We start from the raw sequence: 14,731 nt of genomic DNA on the forward strand, positions 1-14,731 counted from the left end.
CTGAATCTGCTAGCCTGCGGTCTATTCTTCCAATCCACCATCCCAGGGAGACCCAGGGGGATCTCCTAGGAAGGCAAGGGGGATTAGCTTCCAGCCCAGCATCCTCGGTCCCCTCTGCCCCAGGATAAAATCCAAGCTCCTAACCATGGCCCTCCTAGCCTCTCCAGATCTGGTGTTCCTCTAATCCACTTCCCACAGAGCAGTCAAAACAGGAACTAAAAGGCCACCTTTGACTTAAACTCCCCCTCCCCGGCTTCTGCTTTGGAGCCCTTGCTCCCACCCTCCTCCCTGCTTGGAATGCCATCCCCACCTCCTCCACACTGACAGTCACTTGGGTAACTCCTACTTCTCCTTTGAGATGCAGCACAAAGGTTGCCTTCCTGAGAGAACGTGCCAGACCTGGCCTATACTCCTTCTACCCTCCCCACCGATGTTACCATTGCTTCTAGAACTTTCTAGAACTTGCCTCTGTCCTGCATGTACCACCCCTCATTTTGCTCAGGAGTGTTGTACGCTGTGATCTTCCTAAGTGCTACTTTTTCTCTCCGGTGATTTCAGAACCTAGAATGGGACCCAGTACATAGAAGGTAATGAATAAATGTTGAGGAAATGGGTGAAGAGCCAAAGGAAATACCTGATACTGGCGGTTGTCTCCAAACCCGCCCCACACACCCCAGAGCAGTGGCACACAGTAGGTGCTCAGTAAAAGTTCGCTGTATTCTATTTTCTGAATTAGTATAATTTAAGCTAAGGTCTGGGGTGGTTTGAGGTATGACGGAGGTAATTGGGGTCTGGATGCAGAAAACAGTCCAAAGCGAAGCTTGGGGTACACCGCAAAGAGGGAAGGAGGCTGATGAAGTGAATTGAAAGGTGGGAAGGAACTAAGTCCCTAGTCCCCGCCCCTCAGCGCCCCAGGTCGGTGAGCGTCCGGCCAGGCTAGCCCGCCTCTGGCCCCTTTCGCCTCTCTGGGGTGACGAGACCCCCCGGCTCGCGCTCTGTGCGCTGTGCGCTGGGAGGCGTGTGTGTCGCTTTAAAAGCTCCCTCCCGGCGCGCCGGGCCGGCCCCTTCCCTGTCAGCGCCAAGGCGAGCGGAGCCGAGCGAGCCCGGCGGCCTCTGAGGGAGCCAGCGCCCNAGCCCTGCCTATGTCCAGCCACATATGGGATACTGTTGTTCTGAAGTGGCCTTTCCTGGAGCGCCGAGGCCCCGCCCCCTCCCACCGCCCAGATGTCTCCGGCCGCGGCTCGGAGAACCTCCCTGAGGCCAAGGGCCGAAGGGTCCAGAGAGAGAAGTCCGCCCTAGGGAGCCTTGGGGGCCCCCCAACCTCGTCTTGGGGCTTGGCCCCCGACGCTGCTTGGAGGGAAGGCCGGTGCCCCCACCCTTGGTGAGTGCTGGAGCTGGGCTTCTGAGGGAAGGCGGCGCTAGGGGAGGGAGGGTCCGCTGGGAACGAGGGCACCCTCGGGGCACTGGGAGGAGGAGGGAGGACGGGAGAGGCCCTCTGGTGTACCAGCGGAGTCAGGCTTGACTGGGGGAGTGGGGGTTGGGGAAACCCAGGCCAGGGTGCCGTAAAGGAGGCTGAGGACTTATGCCTCTAAAGCAGGGGCTCCCCCACCCCATGCCAGAGAAGGGGTGTGCTGAAAAGCATTTGCTTCTACCACCCCTCCCCACAAAGAAAAAAATAAATAAATCCCCAGCGAGAAGATGCAGACAGGGGAGAGGAAGGAGGAAGCAGCCTTGCTGGCTGGTGCTGCAGCCTGGGAGGGCTGACGCCAGGCTCGCTGTCTCTGCAGGGGGCTGCCCTCCTCCAATCCAGCTCCCTTTCCAGAGCCGCCCACATCTGGAACCCCCTCCACATCTGGAAGACCACGGCGGGCGCTCATCCCTCTGCAGGTGTTAGTTGCATCCAGAGACCTCTGCCTTTGCAACTGCCTAGGAGTTGTGAGGGGATTGCTGCTGCCTTCCCCCATCCCAAGGGCATCCCTTACCCTTAGTCCCTGCAGAGTCATCCCCCTGCCTTGGTATCTAGGCTCAGGCAGAGAACAGCTCTGTATACCCCCAGGCGTCTCAAGTCCTGGAGGCCACTCCTGGGACCCAAGGCCCCTCCCCTTGCCCTCTTGTGCCCTCACCTTGACCCTCTCTGTTAGACTCTGTCTCCCTCTGGGTGTTCATTTCCCACCCAGAGGAAGAGCAGGCGGAGTGGCAGGGAGCAGGGACTGGGTGAGGGCTGCCCAGTACCAGGGTGGGCTGGGGGGCCGTTAAGATGTGGAGCTCTGCCCGACTGAGGGGGGCTCCTTCGAGGAAGACACAGTGTGTGCCCGACTGGGGGGAGTATGGGCAGGCCTGCGGCCAGGTGGTGAAGGATGAACATTCGGGGCACCCCGGACCTCGGGCAGCCCAGTGACGACCCCAGCAGTGGTGGTGAGCGAGAGAGGATTCGACAGCGCATGAAGATGGTCATCGGGCAACTTGAAGGCATCCTGCGGGAGCTCAAGGAGGTGGCCAAGGAGCTGAGGGAGGTAAGCGAGGGGTGTACAGGAGCCACACAGACCTTAGACCAGCCTTCCTGGGCTTGGCACCAAAACATGTATGTGTGTTTGAGTGTGCCAAGCCATGTGCATATGTATCACTCTGCTGGGGACCTCTTTTCTTCTCATTCTCCTTTCCTCAAATCTACTTTGCCAAAACTCTTACCATGCCCTAGAGCTGTAGGGTCTTAGTGCTGCAGAGATTGCTTGGGCAGCATGTCAGTGGGCCCAGCCCCATGGTTAGTATTTAGGTTCGCCAAGGTGGCCAGTAAAAACTAATTCCATTGTAGCTTCTTAGAAGGAGATATTCTTCTGGGACTTGAGCTGACTCTTGACTTTACCATCTACCTCATAGACTGAGCTGGTCATAGAGGCCCTGCTAGAGTGTGGATGACTCTACTTAGTCAATTCCCACTGCTTGAGGCCCTGCTGAAAGCATCACCTCAGAGATCACACAGATGTTCAGAGCACTTGATTGGGGAAAAATTAAACCAGCCGTGCCCTCCCTGTCCTGGGGTAAGAATGGGCCTAGGCACTAGTGGACATCAGGGTTCCTCGTGTACAATGGCAGGGGCAAGGATCTCCTCTAAGGAGATGTGTTCCCCTGCCATGAGGGATGTTTTTGAATGGTTTTGCCAAGGCTGAAAAGTCACTGAGAAATGCTGGGAATGTGTATGTGCCTTTCTGTCTCTCTAAGTGGAGCCCGGTTTAATTACTGCTTCCCACATCGCTGGGGTAATGAGGTACACAAGTCGTCGGCCCTGCCCCCTGGGCTGTGTTCAAGCCCAAAATGCATGACCAGCGTTCTGAGCCGCTGGCCTGAATTTGCCTGCTGGGTGCCATTACACCAGCCAGGTGGGCTTTAGGCAAATTTCAACTCCTTGTAACCAGGGCCTCTACAGAGATAGCAGGGAGAGTGATTGAGCTGGGGTTATGGGCGCAGGGAGGAGAGGGGCTCTAGGAGGGCTGAGGAAGCGGAGTGATGATGGGTACCAGTCCCAGACTGTCAACATAGCATTCCAGACTGGTCTGAGCCAAGGAACAGGAGTTTTTTGGAAGAAACTGTGTTCAGAGTTGGGGAGGGGGTGGGTTTGCAGAGATTCCTGGAACTACTATTGGGCTGGGCAGCCCCTCTGTCCAGGATCAGCCTCATAGAGCCTGCCAGGAAATCCGGTTTCAGGAGGTAGGAATGACTGTTGCCTCAGGTAGACAGAAGCAGGGGTTCTTCTGCCCATGGACTAAGCTGGCCATCGTGTGGGCTAAATATCTTTGGTAGTACAATTAGAAAGTACAATTAGAAGCCCCCCAAGCAGTCCCTTCTCCTCCAACCTTATGAGTCCAAAGGATTATAATAACTTCTCCCACCCTCTTTGGCTACTTTAATTCTATCAGGGCCACGGGACCTATTCAGAGTTTCAATCTTGGTCAGGAGCCTGGGACCCATGCCCCAGCAGGCCCATGCAGAAGGACCCAAGATTGACTCTAATCTTGGGTCTCAACCTTGATACAACTTGGCCTACTCCCAACTGAGCATCTTCCAGGTGCTTGCATCCCCTCTCTCTCTAGCATAGTCATCCAGATCTTGAAGGGATCTCGCAGGTAATCCAGACAAGCCCTGTACATTTACTGTTGAAGAAACTGAGGACCAGAGAGTGATAGGGGTTTGTTCAAGACCATGCAGCTACCAGGGGCAGAACTGAGTCTAGAATTCAAGTTCCTGATACCTATTCTGGGTCTTCAGCAGGTGGATTACTGGGTGACTCTTTGCATTTTGACAGGGGACTTCTTGTGCTTTGATGCTATGGCATTGGGATGTATTTGCAGAGTGTCTACATGTTCCCCTTCCCTTGTCACACTCACCTACTCCCGTGCCTCCCACACCAGAGCTTCCAGGCATGGACTATGCAGCCCAGAGGCCTGAGACAGGACAGAGGAAGATGAGTCCCCTCCCCCCCATACACCCTGTAGGCCATGTGCCTCCACCCAAGACTTTGGCAGGTTGCTATGGCAACCAGAGTCTACCCCGTATGCCACTGCCTGCCTGCTGCCAATGGCACCCATCTGTGGGGGTGAGGGGGCTCAAAGCTCCTTCATCCCCCAGGCAGGGTCTGGACACAAGTGATTGACAAGGGAAAATAGGTGAGACTCAGGAAGGCCCAGGCAGAAGATATGCTATGCCTGTCCTCCTATGGGATGGAATGTCAAGAATGGGGTTACCAAGTGGGGGAACCAGGCTCTGGTTTGGAATTCATTCCTTGGAGCCTGTCATCTTGGCTCTTGGTCCTCCAAAGGGACTGTACAGCTGATCTTCCTGGCTCTCCACAGTATTATTGTGTGGTATTTTTTCTTTGGGGATCTGGGCAGACCCAAGGTCAAGAAGGGACCAGGCGTTTGTTCCCTTATCACACCCCACTCCCTGGGTGGCATCTGCTCAGTCCCCACCAGCTCTGCTCTTATATCAGGAAGGCAGGGCACTTGGATATGGAGGCAAAACTCATACAAAGGACTCAGGGATGCTGCACAGGATGCTTGATGGGGGAACAAGGCAGCAGAGAGGAAGATTCAGCTTGGTTCCCCTCTGCCAGCCTCCTCCTGTCTGCAGGTCCTGGGCCCCTTGGCCCCCAGACACCCCTATCATGGCATACCCTTCTTATCCTCTTGAGTATACATCCTGAAATTCACTGTAGGATGGATGAGAGATACCAAGGCACTTCTTCCCCAAGCTCCTGAGCCTCAGTTTGCTCACTTCTGAAATGCGGACAATGATGATTTGTACCTCATAGTGATCTTGCAAGGATTCATTGGGGGCTTAGCATGTGGGAGAGGGGGGCCAACACTACTCACACTCCTAGAGGATTTGAAGTTCCCTAGCCTGTACCTCCCTCTCTCTCCCTAACCCCTGCTCTAGCTCTGCCACAAGCTCCCCTGGTAACAGGGAGCAAATTCAATCCCATGGGTGGGGAAAGTCATTTAAAAGACATAAGTGAGGTAAGAAATGCAAAAGTGCTTTGAATGCTAAAATTGTACCACAGAGGGATATGACAGTCAAACATTAATTAGCCCTCACTTTTCCTATGTTCCCCAATACTCCAGGATACCAGGCCAGTCCCAGCAGGCTTTCTAAGCTCCTCAAAATTCCATGGATCTTAATTTAGAGATGTAGCACAGCCCAGGGACTAGGAGCACAGGTCATATACCACGTGTCTTTGCTTCAGATGTGAGCTCCATCCTGTGTGAACTTGGGAAAGTTACTTTACCTTTCTGTGCTCTGTGTTCCAAATTTTACACCACCCCCACCCCCTGTCCCAGGGTTATTGTGAGAATTAAAGGAGATATTATACATAAAGTGCTTAGCCACAATGGGCCCAAAGCCAGCTCCATATTTGTTATGTTTTTGTTTTTGTTTTGGGGGTGCACAGGATAGAACCCAGGGCCTTGTGCGCGCTAGGCAAGTGCTCCACCAGGGAGGCACACCTGGCCCTCTGTTAGGTATTATTACTAATGATCCTAGCACTGACGTGCTTCTCATTTCCATGTATAACTTGGTTTTCTGGAGCCACACCAACTTCTTAGCCAGGAGCAGGGTCACAGCCAGGTCCTGACCTCCTGGCCTGGGCCTGTTGGTGTTGCCTGCATTACCATTTTTTTACCAGCAAGAAAAGGGGATAGAGACAGTGACGGGGTAAGAAGGGAGTCTCTAATAAGAAGAGAAAACAAAGGAAGTGGGGGAGAGGGTGGGGAGGTGAATGACTACCCAGGGGAAGAACGTGGCATGCAGCAGGAGCTCTGGGCCAGGTCTTGGCAGAGGTGCCCAGCATGTTCAAGATCATCAGGGAAGCCTGCAGCTAGAGCAGAATGAGCAGGGAAGAGAGCAGAAGCTAAGGTTACACCGGGTATGAGGGGTGAACTCCAAGGCCTCTTGCTGAGCATGGTCTGGAATTTGGATTTGTCCTCAGTGAGAATCACATACTGTCTTCAAGAACTTCCTGTTGGGTTTCTGGGAGGGAACCTGCTTCCCTCCTGCTTCCTGTTGCCCACCAACCCAAACCTCCCAAGAGCAGGGTTCAGGATCCTTCTGTCCTTGGCCTGCCAGATATTGAGCACCCCTTGAGCAGGTACTTGGCTTCTTCCTCCCTGGGGGATCAAAGGGGATCCTTGTGCTGACCACCTGTATCTCCCACATCATCAGCAATTCTTGGGACAGACATAACTTAAAGGCGCAGTTGCCCACCTTAGCCCGAGGGTGAAGGGGTGAGCATAGTCTTTCCTCAGCCTGGGGTGGCAGTAGAGGGCTCTCCCACCTGATTTTCACAGGAAGCAGGCATAGTGGCAGCCTGTTTCCTGGTTGCCCCACTGTGCAGTCCCGTTGGCAAGGAGTTGTGTATGAAGGTGGCAGGGAAAGCCAAGGGCCTTGCGAGCCTGAGATAAATAAATGTGGCCCAGTCAGGAAGCAGCTGGAGAAGGAGAGGCTGGGGACCACAGGGCCATGCCAAAGTGGGTCAGCTGCGTCACCCACAGCTCAGCACGAATTGCGCGGATTTTTTATTATTATTTTTTTTTCTTGCCTGCCTCTTTTCCCTTTGCTTTCTCCTACTCGGACAGATTCACTGAAGCTCCCTGGCCAATTAGGCCAAATTGCAGGATGAGAGCCATGAATCACGGTCAGCTCACTCTGTCTCTCCCCAACTCCACAGCCCCCCAGGAAGATAATAAACAACGTAATCACAGAATTAAAAAATAATCAGTGGTCATAAATAATGCAGAGTCTCCAGTTATGTAACCAGCTGCCCGGGGAGCTGGAAGAGAGGGAAGGAGACAGCAGCTTATCAGGGGAGGTAGGGGTGGGGTTTGCTGGGTCTGGCATTCCTGGGTCCTCAGTCCAGGCTGTAGGGCCTTAGGGAGCACAGAGGTACCTTCCTTGAAGAGAGGGTTCAAGCCAGAGCTGGAAGGAAGACTGGACCAAGCAATACAGAGGTGCCTAAGACTGTGGAACTCTTCCTTAACAAAGAAGCCCCCAGCAGTTCTTATGAAGCCTTTAGTCACCAGTCTGTAGCTGTGTGGGCAAAACAAACCCATCCAGCACTGCCTCTCACGGGGAGACAGATATCAACTGTATCATACCATGTATGTACAGAGTTGTACCAGTGTCAAATATTGCCCTCAACTGCAAGGCTTCCTCATGGAAGTGTGGATAGACGTAGGGAGTCAGAGAGGAGGGAGGGCCCAGAGGCAGATGTGAGATCAGTGGAGTGCGGAGGGGTACTGAGAGGGCAGGCCTGGGAAGGTGGAGCCTGCTTGCTGGAGAGGAAAGGGAACATTAGGGATTGTGTTTGGGAGGCTCAGGAGTTTGGGGAGCAGGGAAAGGCTGCAAGCAGAGGGGTGACGTGGTCCTGTTGGGTGACCAGAAAATTCTCTGGATGCAATAGCATGGAGAAGGCTGTCGGTGGGAAAATTAGGTGGGTACAGTTGTTCAGGAGAGGGAAACTAAAGCTGTGACCAGAACAGAGGTTGGAGACACCCCTGGGACAGGGGCCTGGGCTATGCCTGGGGTCCCCAGTGAGTTCTATCACACCCTTCAGCCCTGTCCTTCCTCTCTAGTGCTTGCTCTTGGTCCCTCCTGAGTAGGTCATTCTTGGTCTTAAGGTGCAAGGCCCTGAAGTCAGGAGTTGACTTCTGTTCTCAGCTCCACTCCTTCTAGTCTCTGGGCCTAAGTTTCCCATCAGCAAGCACAATGAGACAGGTGGACTCAACAGTGCCTCTCCAGCCTTGTGACTTTGAGGTTCTATGATTTTATGATTTTTATGCTTCCACTTTTTTCTCTCCCCCTCTCTTTCCTTCTGTGTATATAATTATTTCCCTGTACTCCAAGACAAACCCAAATTACATGTAGGCAAAATTATTATTAAATCACAGAGAGAAACCACAGATTTCAAGACATCTGAAGCAGAGAGGCAGGTAGCACAAGGCCTGCCCCATGCCTGCCCTCCCTGAGGCCCATGAGATGAAGCACCAGGGAAGGGCAGCAAGGTTTAGGGACTGACTCAGGTCCCTGCGTAGAAACCAGGTACCCTTGGGCACATGGCTTTCCTTTGTGATCCAAATTTATATCATTGATTAAGTGGATGTGACCTGCCCCACCTAATAGACTGGTCAGATTTGCCTGCAAACCTCACAGCCATTTGGCTAATAGGACCTTCTGGTTCTATTCAGCCTAGAGAGAGACCTGCTTTAGGCAAAATTGGTACTACCCATGTCAAGGTGGTGAAAGGCCCACTATATTCCAGTGTTCTTCCCCAGGCTTGGAAATTTCCCTATAAGAGTGTCATTCCTTTGGTGAAGAACTGATTCCCATTCGCTTTTGGGCCTGATGCCAGGGACCTGGACATGCACTCCTGCCCAGTGGTGCATAGCAGATATTGGTAGGCTACATTTTTCTACATGCTTTCCCAAGAGCATTAGGTCATTAAGTCCTCACAGCAGCCCTATCAAGTAGGTACTACTAGAATTCTCCTTTGACAAAGAAACAGAGGCACAGAGAAGTTAAGTAACTTGGCCAGCATTACAGGTCAGGCTCCAGAGCTCAAGTTCTTTTTCTTTCTTTTGTTTTTTTGTTTTTTGGGGGGTTTTTTGGTACCAGGGATTGAACTCAAGGGCACTTGACCACTGAGCCACACCCCCAGCCCTATTTTGTATTTTATTTAGACACAGGGTCTCACTGAGTTGCTTAGCACCTCACTTTTGCTGAGGCTGGTTTTGAACTTACGATCCTCCAGCCTCAGCCTCGCAAGCTGCTGGGATTACAGCCGCCTGGCCAGAGCACAGGTTCTTAAGTTTTTGGCTGTCCTAACTCTGCAGTTTTAATCTGTTTAATCTTCATCAACCAAGCAAGGAGAGGAGTGTCATCCCTTTTTATAGGCCTGAGACCAAAGCTTGGAGGTGTATTATCATATCTGCTAAAGTTCCCACAGCCAAGAGGAGGCAGATTTAGGACTTGAACCCAGGTGCCTCTCTGCTTTTCCTCCATACCTCCATAGTGGAACCCAAGAGGGGCACACTAAAGAAGGGAAGGGCCAAAGGGAAGGCCTTCTGAGCAGGTGGCCAGCTTCAGCTCCCTGGATGGGAAGAGCGTGTCTAGGCCTGAGGCCGGTTGGTGTCATCCTCACTGAGCATCAGGGCTTCCTCTTAGTCTCTGTGAAGTCTGAGAGGTCACAGCCAAGTCATTGCACTCCAGATCCCTCCTGGCAGCACCACCCCCCACCCCTCAGGCTGCAGCAGCTTCTCAAGAGCCCTGGGGATTGGGGGATGGGTAGAACTGCCCAGCTTGTGTTTTCACCTGAAGTAAATCCCCAGTACCCAGACTAGTGGTCTTCAAAATATGTCCTTGAACCAGCAGCAGCAGCAGGGAGCATAATGATCTCATGGGTGGAGGTGACACTCAGGAATAGGAAAGGTAGGAAAGCCTGGCACATAGTAGGTGGTCAGAGGTGGGAGATGATGTCATTTATTCCCAAAGCTCCTTGAAGTCTTTCCACTGCCCTTCTCTCTTTTTTTTTTTTTTTTACTTTTTTTTTTTTATTTTTTTTTATTTTTTAGTTTTCGGCAGACACAACATCTTTGTTGGTATGTGGTGCTGAGGATCGAACCCAGGCCGCACGCATGCCAGGCGAGCGCGCTACCGCTTGAGCCACATCCCCAGCCCCTCCACTGCCCTTCTCCTTGTTCCTCCTGACACTCTGCGGAGGTTGGCAGGGCTGGGAATCTCACACCCACTTGGTGGTGAATGAAGCTGACGTGCAGAGAGTTTATGTGACTTGCTCAAAGACACACAGCAATGTCTAAGCTAAGTCTGGTGTCCTGACTCCTCCAGCTTTTCTGCAGGCCTCAGCCACTCCTGGTCTGGGGCTGTGGTGAGTGGACCTTCCTAGGCAGTGACTCCCAAAACAACTTAAACTCACCTCTACAAACACAAGTCTCCTAGAATCCCAAAGGTAGAGGAATCTCGGAGATAAAACTAGTTCATCTCCTCTCTCTCTTTACAAATTAAGAAAGACCCAGGGAGGAAAAGGGCCAACCAGGTCACCTGCCCCTGACCTCCAATTTTTGATGGAGCAGTCTTCCCACAGGTCCCAGCTACTTTTGACAGCATTTTTGCCCACTGCCTCTTTCACCTTAGCCACTCACCACCCCACCCCTTGGCAAGCATCTAGCACATTTCTTGACAGCAGTAGTCTTCAATACGTGTTTGTTGAATTAAGGGCCTAGTTAATTAATTGATTGACTACTGTGATTCCAGGTAAAGAGCACCAACTGGCATGGGGCGCTGGATTCTGGTCCAGATGACTTGCTGTGTCTCTTTATCTCTGACTCTGGGTCCCTCTGCTTTGTTTTATTGTTTAGCTATTTTGTTTTTGGACTGAATCTTCTCTCTCCTTTCTTGTGCTCTGTCATCTCCCTAGGTCTCTGACTGGACCTTTCTCTTTCCCTCACAGTCTTTCACCCTGATTGATGTGCTGACAGAGGCCCAGGCAAGGGGATGTCCTAAGGCAGGGCCACCTGCATGGAGGCTCAGGACTTCACTTTTTGCAGGGCAGGGCAGGATGTGCAGTGACCTCCACAACCGAATTGCCTCCTGAGTGCATTTAACAAGCAGCTCTGGGCCCAAGATGGATGGTTTCTTTATTGCTTACCAAATAATGCTCACTTTATTCCTTTTCCCAACAAGCCAGGATGGATCTCTGCTCATTGGTGAACAGGAAAGGCAAGGAGGGAGGAAGCTCTGGGGGCACAGGAGTAATTAACTCAGCCACTGCCACACACCTCTGTTCTTATCTGGAAGGGCTGGTGGGTAGTAGCCAAGGCAAGGTCCGTGACCAGCAGCAGGAACTGTCCAGGATGCTTTAAGAAGCCTGAACAGGGTCCTTCTCATGGCCACCCTCTATCATTTCCTCTCTGAGGATGGATGGGCCTCTGAATAGGCTTGCTGGACTCTCTCAACCCTCTTAAATGGCCCCCTCTCAAATCAAATGAGGATCAAGCCCTGAACGAACAGCTCCCCAGAAGCAGCTTTGTTTGGGACAGGAAAGTGTAAATGGATGGATTGCAGGGCTGGAAAGCAGTCTCCCCTTCCCCCCAAGGGACTGAAGACTTGTAAACTGACCTTTGGGAAAGGCCAGAACAAATTCTGTACATCCCAGTCCAATTCTGGTCCTTTGGGACCTCAACAGGACACATAAACCTATGACTTCAAGTCGAGTCTTTTCCTTTAGGGTTACCAGCCAGGGAGTCTAGCAGGGCAAGGCAGAGGTACACTCATATCCAGGTTGTACTAGGCCCCCACCTGGCGCCTCTCATCTCCTCTCCCCTTCCCTGGCTAGGTGGTGAGCCAGATTGACAAGCTAACCTCTGACTTCGACTTTGAACTGGAGCCAGACGACTGGACCACGGCCACTGTGAGCAGCACCTCTAGTAGCGACAAGGCGGGCGTGGGTGGCCCCTTTGACCTGGGCCATCTGGACTTCATGACAGCTGATATCCTCTCGGACAGCTGGGAGTTCTGCTCCTTCCTGGACGTCTCCACACCCTCAGATTCTGTGGACGGCCCTGAGTCAACGCGGCCAGGGCCTGGCCCTGACTACCGGCTCATGAATGGAGGCATGCCCATCCCCAATGGGCCACGAGTGGAGACCCCCGACTCCTCCAGCGAGGAGGCTTTCAGTGCTGGCCCTATTAAGGGCCAGCTGCCCCAACGAACTCCAGGGACACGAGAGAGGGTACGGTTCAGTGACAAAGTGCTTTACCACGCTCTGTGCTGCGATGACGAGGAGGGGGACGGTGAGGAGGAGGCAGAGGAGGAGGAGGTGGGCCTGCCCCCTGAGCTGCCCCATACGGAGACCCATGTGACCCCCCTCAAGCCCTCCCCAGCCCCCCACAAGACAAGGCGCTCTCCACTGACTGGCCGTCACTCAGGGCCCACGTTGGCCCCAGAACAGACCCGAAGGGTCACAAGGAACAGCAGCACCCAGACAGTGTCAGACAAGAGCACGCAGACAGTGCTGCCCTACACGGCCACCAGACAGAAAGCCAGGGGGAAAAACTAGGGGCTGGGGAAGGGGGTGGGGGGGTTGGCACATAGAGCTATAAATATATATAAATATATATATATTTAAACAAACACAGTCATAATAAAATTTAAAAATGCTAAGGATCCGGCCCCGCAGGCCCCAAAGCTTTTACAGAGCTCATCTTAGACACAGATGCCCACTTACCTCCTCAGTCCCAGGAAGCATGGTCAGAGCCCACCCCCCATCCCTTCTCATTGCAGGGCCCCTGAGGAGATATCTAAAAGTATGTGAGTGAGATGGGGGTGGTCTAACCTGGTAGGCAGTAAGCACAGTGGTACTAGGTGGCTGCTGGCTGGGCCATGTCTTGGAGGAGACCCATCTGCAGAAGGCAGGCTCTAAGAGAGCAGTGTCTTATGGCCGAGAGACTGCAGGACTCAGGGCCCTAGGGTGGCATTGCTCCCACTGGGCCCTGGATCACTTGCACCCCCATCTTTCTACTCCAAGGCCTCTCCTTCTCAAAGGAAAAGTTACCTGGATTGATACAACCCCACTCTACCCCCTTGCATCTTAGGGTTTCCCAGGACATAGAGGAAGGGAAAAATTGCTCCCAAGGGGCTAGGAAGCTGAGCTTCCACAGAAGTTGCAGGACTGGACTGGGCTGGGCAGGGCAGGGGCTTGTGGAGAGCCTGGATCATTCTGATCCTTTCAGTTCCCATTTTCAGCTCATCTGAGGATTAGAGCCTCAGAGCAGAGCCTCTGGCTTGTCCCTGGGCAGAACTGAGTTGTGTATGAGTAACAGGCAGCAGTCATGACAAGGCTGTGAACCGGGGCTACAGACTAGCCCTCAGCCACCTTTGCCAGGCAGCCAGCTGGGAGGGGAGTGCAATGGTCCTCCTCGGCCCCTGCTTTTCCACACCCAACTCCCACACTCACATTAACAAGTCTTGAGCAGAGACAACGGAAAAGCCAAGAGGCATCAGGGCTTCACTCAGGGCATGACCTGCTAACAGGGACAGCATCTGAATATCCTTGGGATGATAATCACTATCATTGCTCACATTTATTGATCAGGTCTCTGTGTTACTACTATGCCAAATACATTTTATAGCATTATCTCATTTAATCTTCACAATAACCCAACAAGATAGCTATTATTCCCATTTTTTCAACTGAGCATACTGAGGTTCAGAGAAGTTAAGTAACTGGCCTTAGGTTATAGAACCTATGCCATCCTACCCGAATGAGCAAGTGGTTTCCAGACTGTTCATGACTCTGCTACCTAGCAGCTGTGTAACCTTGGGCAAGTTCATTTGCCTCTCTGAGCCTTTCTACCTCATCTGTCAAGTGGGTCTGATAGTCTTCATCTACCTCAGTGGCTGCTATGGGGCTCCAGCAAGATGGTAAATGTGAAAACACTTGATAAACTATAGGCACTGGATGGAGTGAGGTCAGTGTGACCCCCCATCCCACATTTCAGTGATATCCTGGGCAGAGGAGTCATGAGTGGGTGGAGAAAAGAAGCTGCTCCCTTCCAACCAGAGGCCATCGCTCAGTCACAAGCACCACATTGCTTTGTCCCTCAAAGCAGCTGTCAGTCAGGAGATGGCCACCACCTGATTTACTACTCCTCACCAAGAGCAGAGAGGTGGGGTCAAAGGCACAGCAAGGACCTGGCTCCTGGAAGCCTCCCTGCTGCATATTTCAATTAAGGTGGTTAGAGAGCACTCCAGGGCCTTTCCAGAGGGGACCCATGTGAGGGCTAAGGAGGGTCTGACTAGCAGGCTCAGCAGCACCCCTGCCCCTGCCTGGAGGGGTGCTACCAGCCCAGGCCACGGAGAACCAGCGAGATTGTGCAGGCCAGTCTGGAGTGATGAGGGGATAGAATTGGGAGGCTATCGGCACATCTAGAGTGTTCTGTAGTGTGGGTTCGCTCCTTGGGCCATGGTGAGGTCAGAGCCCTACAGAGCCACCCGGATGCAGCCTCCAGAGTGGAAATCCAAAGACGGGGTGAGTCAATCCAGGTCTGTGAGCCAGCAGGCAGAGTCCCTCTATCAGCCCCAGGAAGCCCCAGGCAGGTGGTGCTGATCTTTCCAACAGTCAGGGGAAAAAATCCAATAGAATAGTTTCCATCTCACAAAGGAAAAAACT

General features: G+C 52.8%; 1 protein-coding gene across 1 annotated transcript; it reads left to right on the forward strand.

The window, feature by feature from the left end:
• Positions 1-1,169: 1,169 nt before the first annotated feature.
• Insyn1 (inhibitory synaptic factor 1) lies at positions 1,170-12,723 on the forward strand. The gene is made up of 3 exons (XM_015480217.2): positions 1,170-1,381; positions 1,788-2,513; positions 11,897-12,723. The coding sequence occupies exons 2-3, from the start codon at positions 2,358-2,360 to the stop codon at positions 12,617-12,619; spliced, it is 879 nt and encodes a 292-aa protein (XP_015335703.1). The 5' UTR covers positions 1,170-1,381; positions 1,788-2,357; the 3' UTR covers positions 12,620-12,723.
• Positions 12,724-14,731: the final 2,008 nt, after the last annotated feature.

This window comes from Marmota marmota, unplaced genomic scaffold (genome assembly GCF_001458135.2).
Source record: "Marmota marmota marmota unplaced genomic scaffold, marMar, whole genome shotgun sequence".
In the NCBI taxonomy this organism is placed as follows: domain Eukaryota; kingdom Metazoa; phylum Chordata; class Mammalia; order Rodentia; family Sciuridae; genus Marmota; species Marmota marmota.

Coding starts and splice junctions, on each gene's coding strand:
- Insyn1 (XM_015480217.2), top strand. CDS start 2,358: ATGAACATTCGGGGCACCCCGGACCTCGGGCAGCCCAGTGACGACCCC. Junction 2,514..11,896: donor TGGCCAAGGAGCTGAGGGAG/GTAAGCGAGGGG, acceptor TTCCCTGGCTAG/GTGGTGAGCCAGATTGACAA.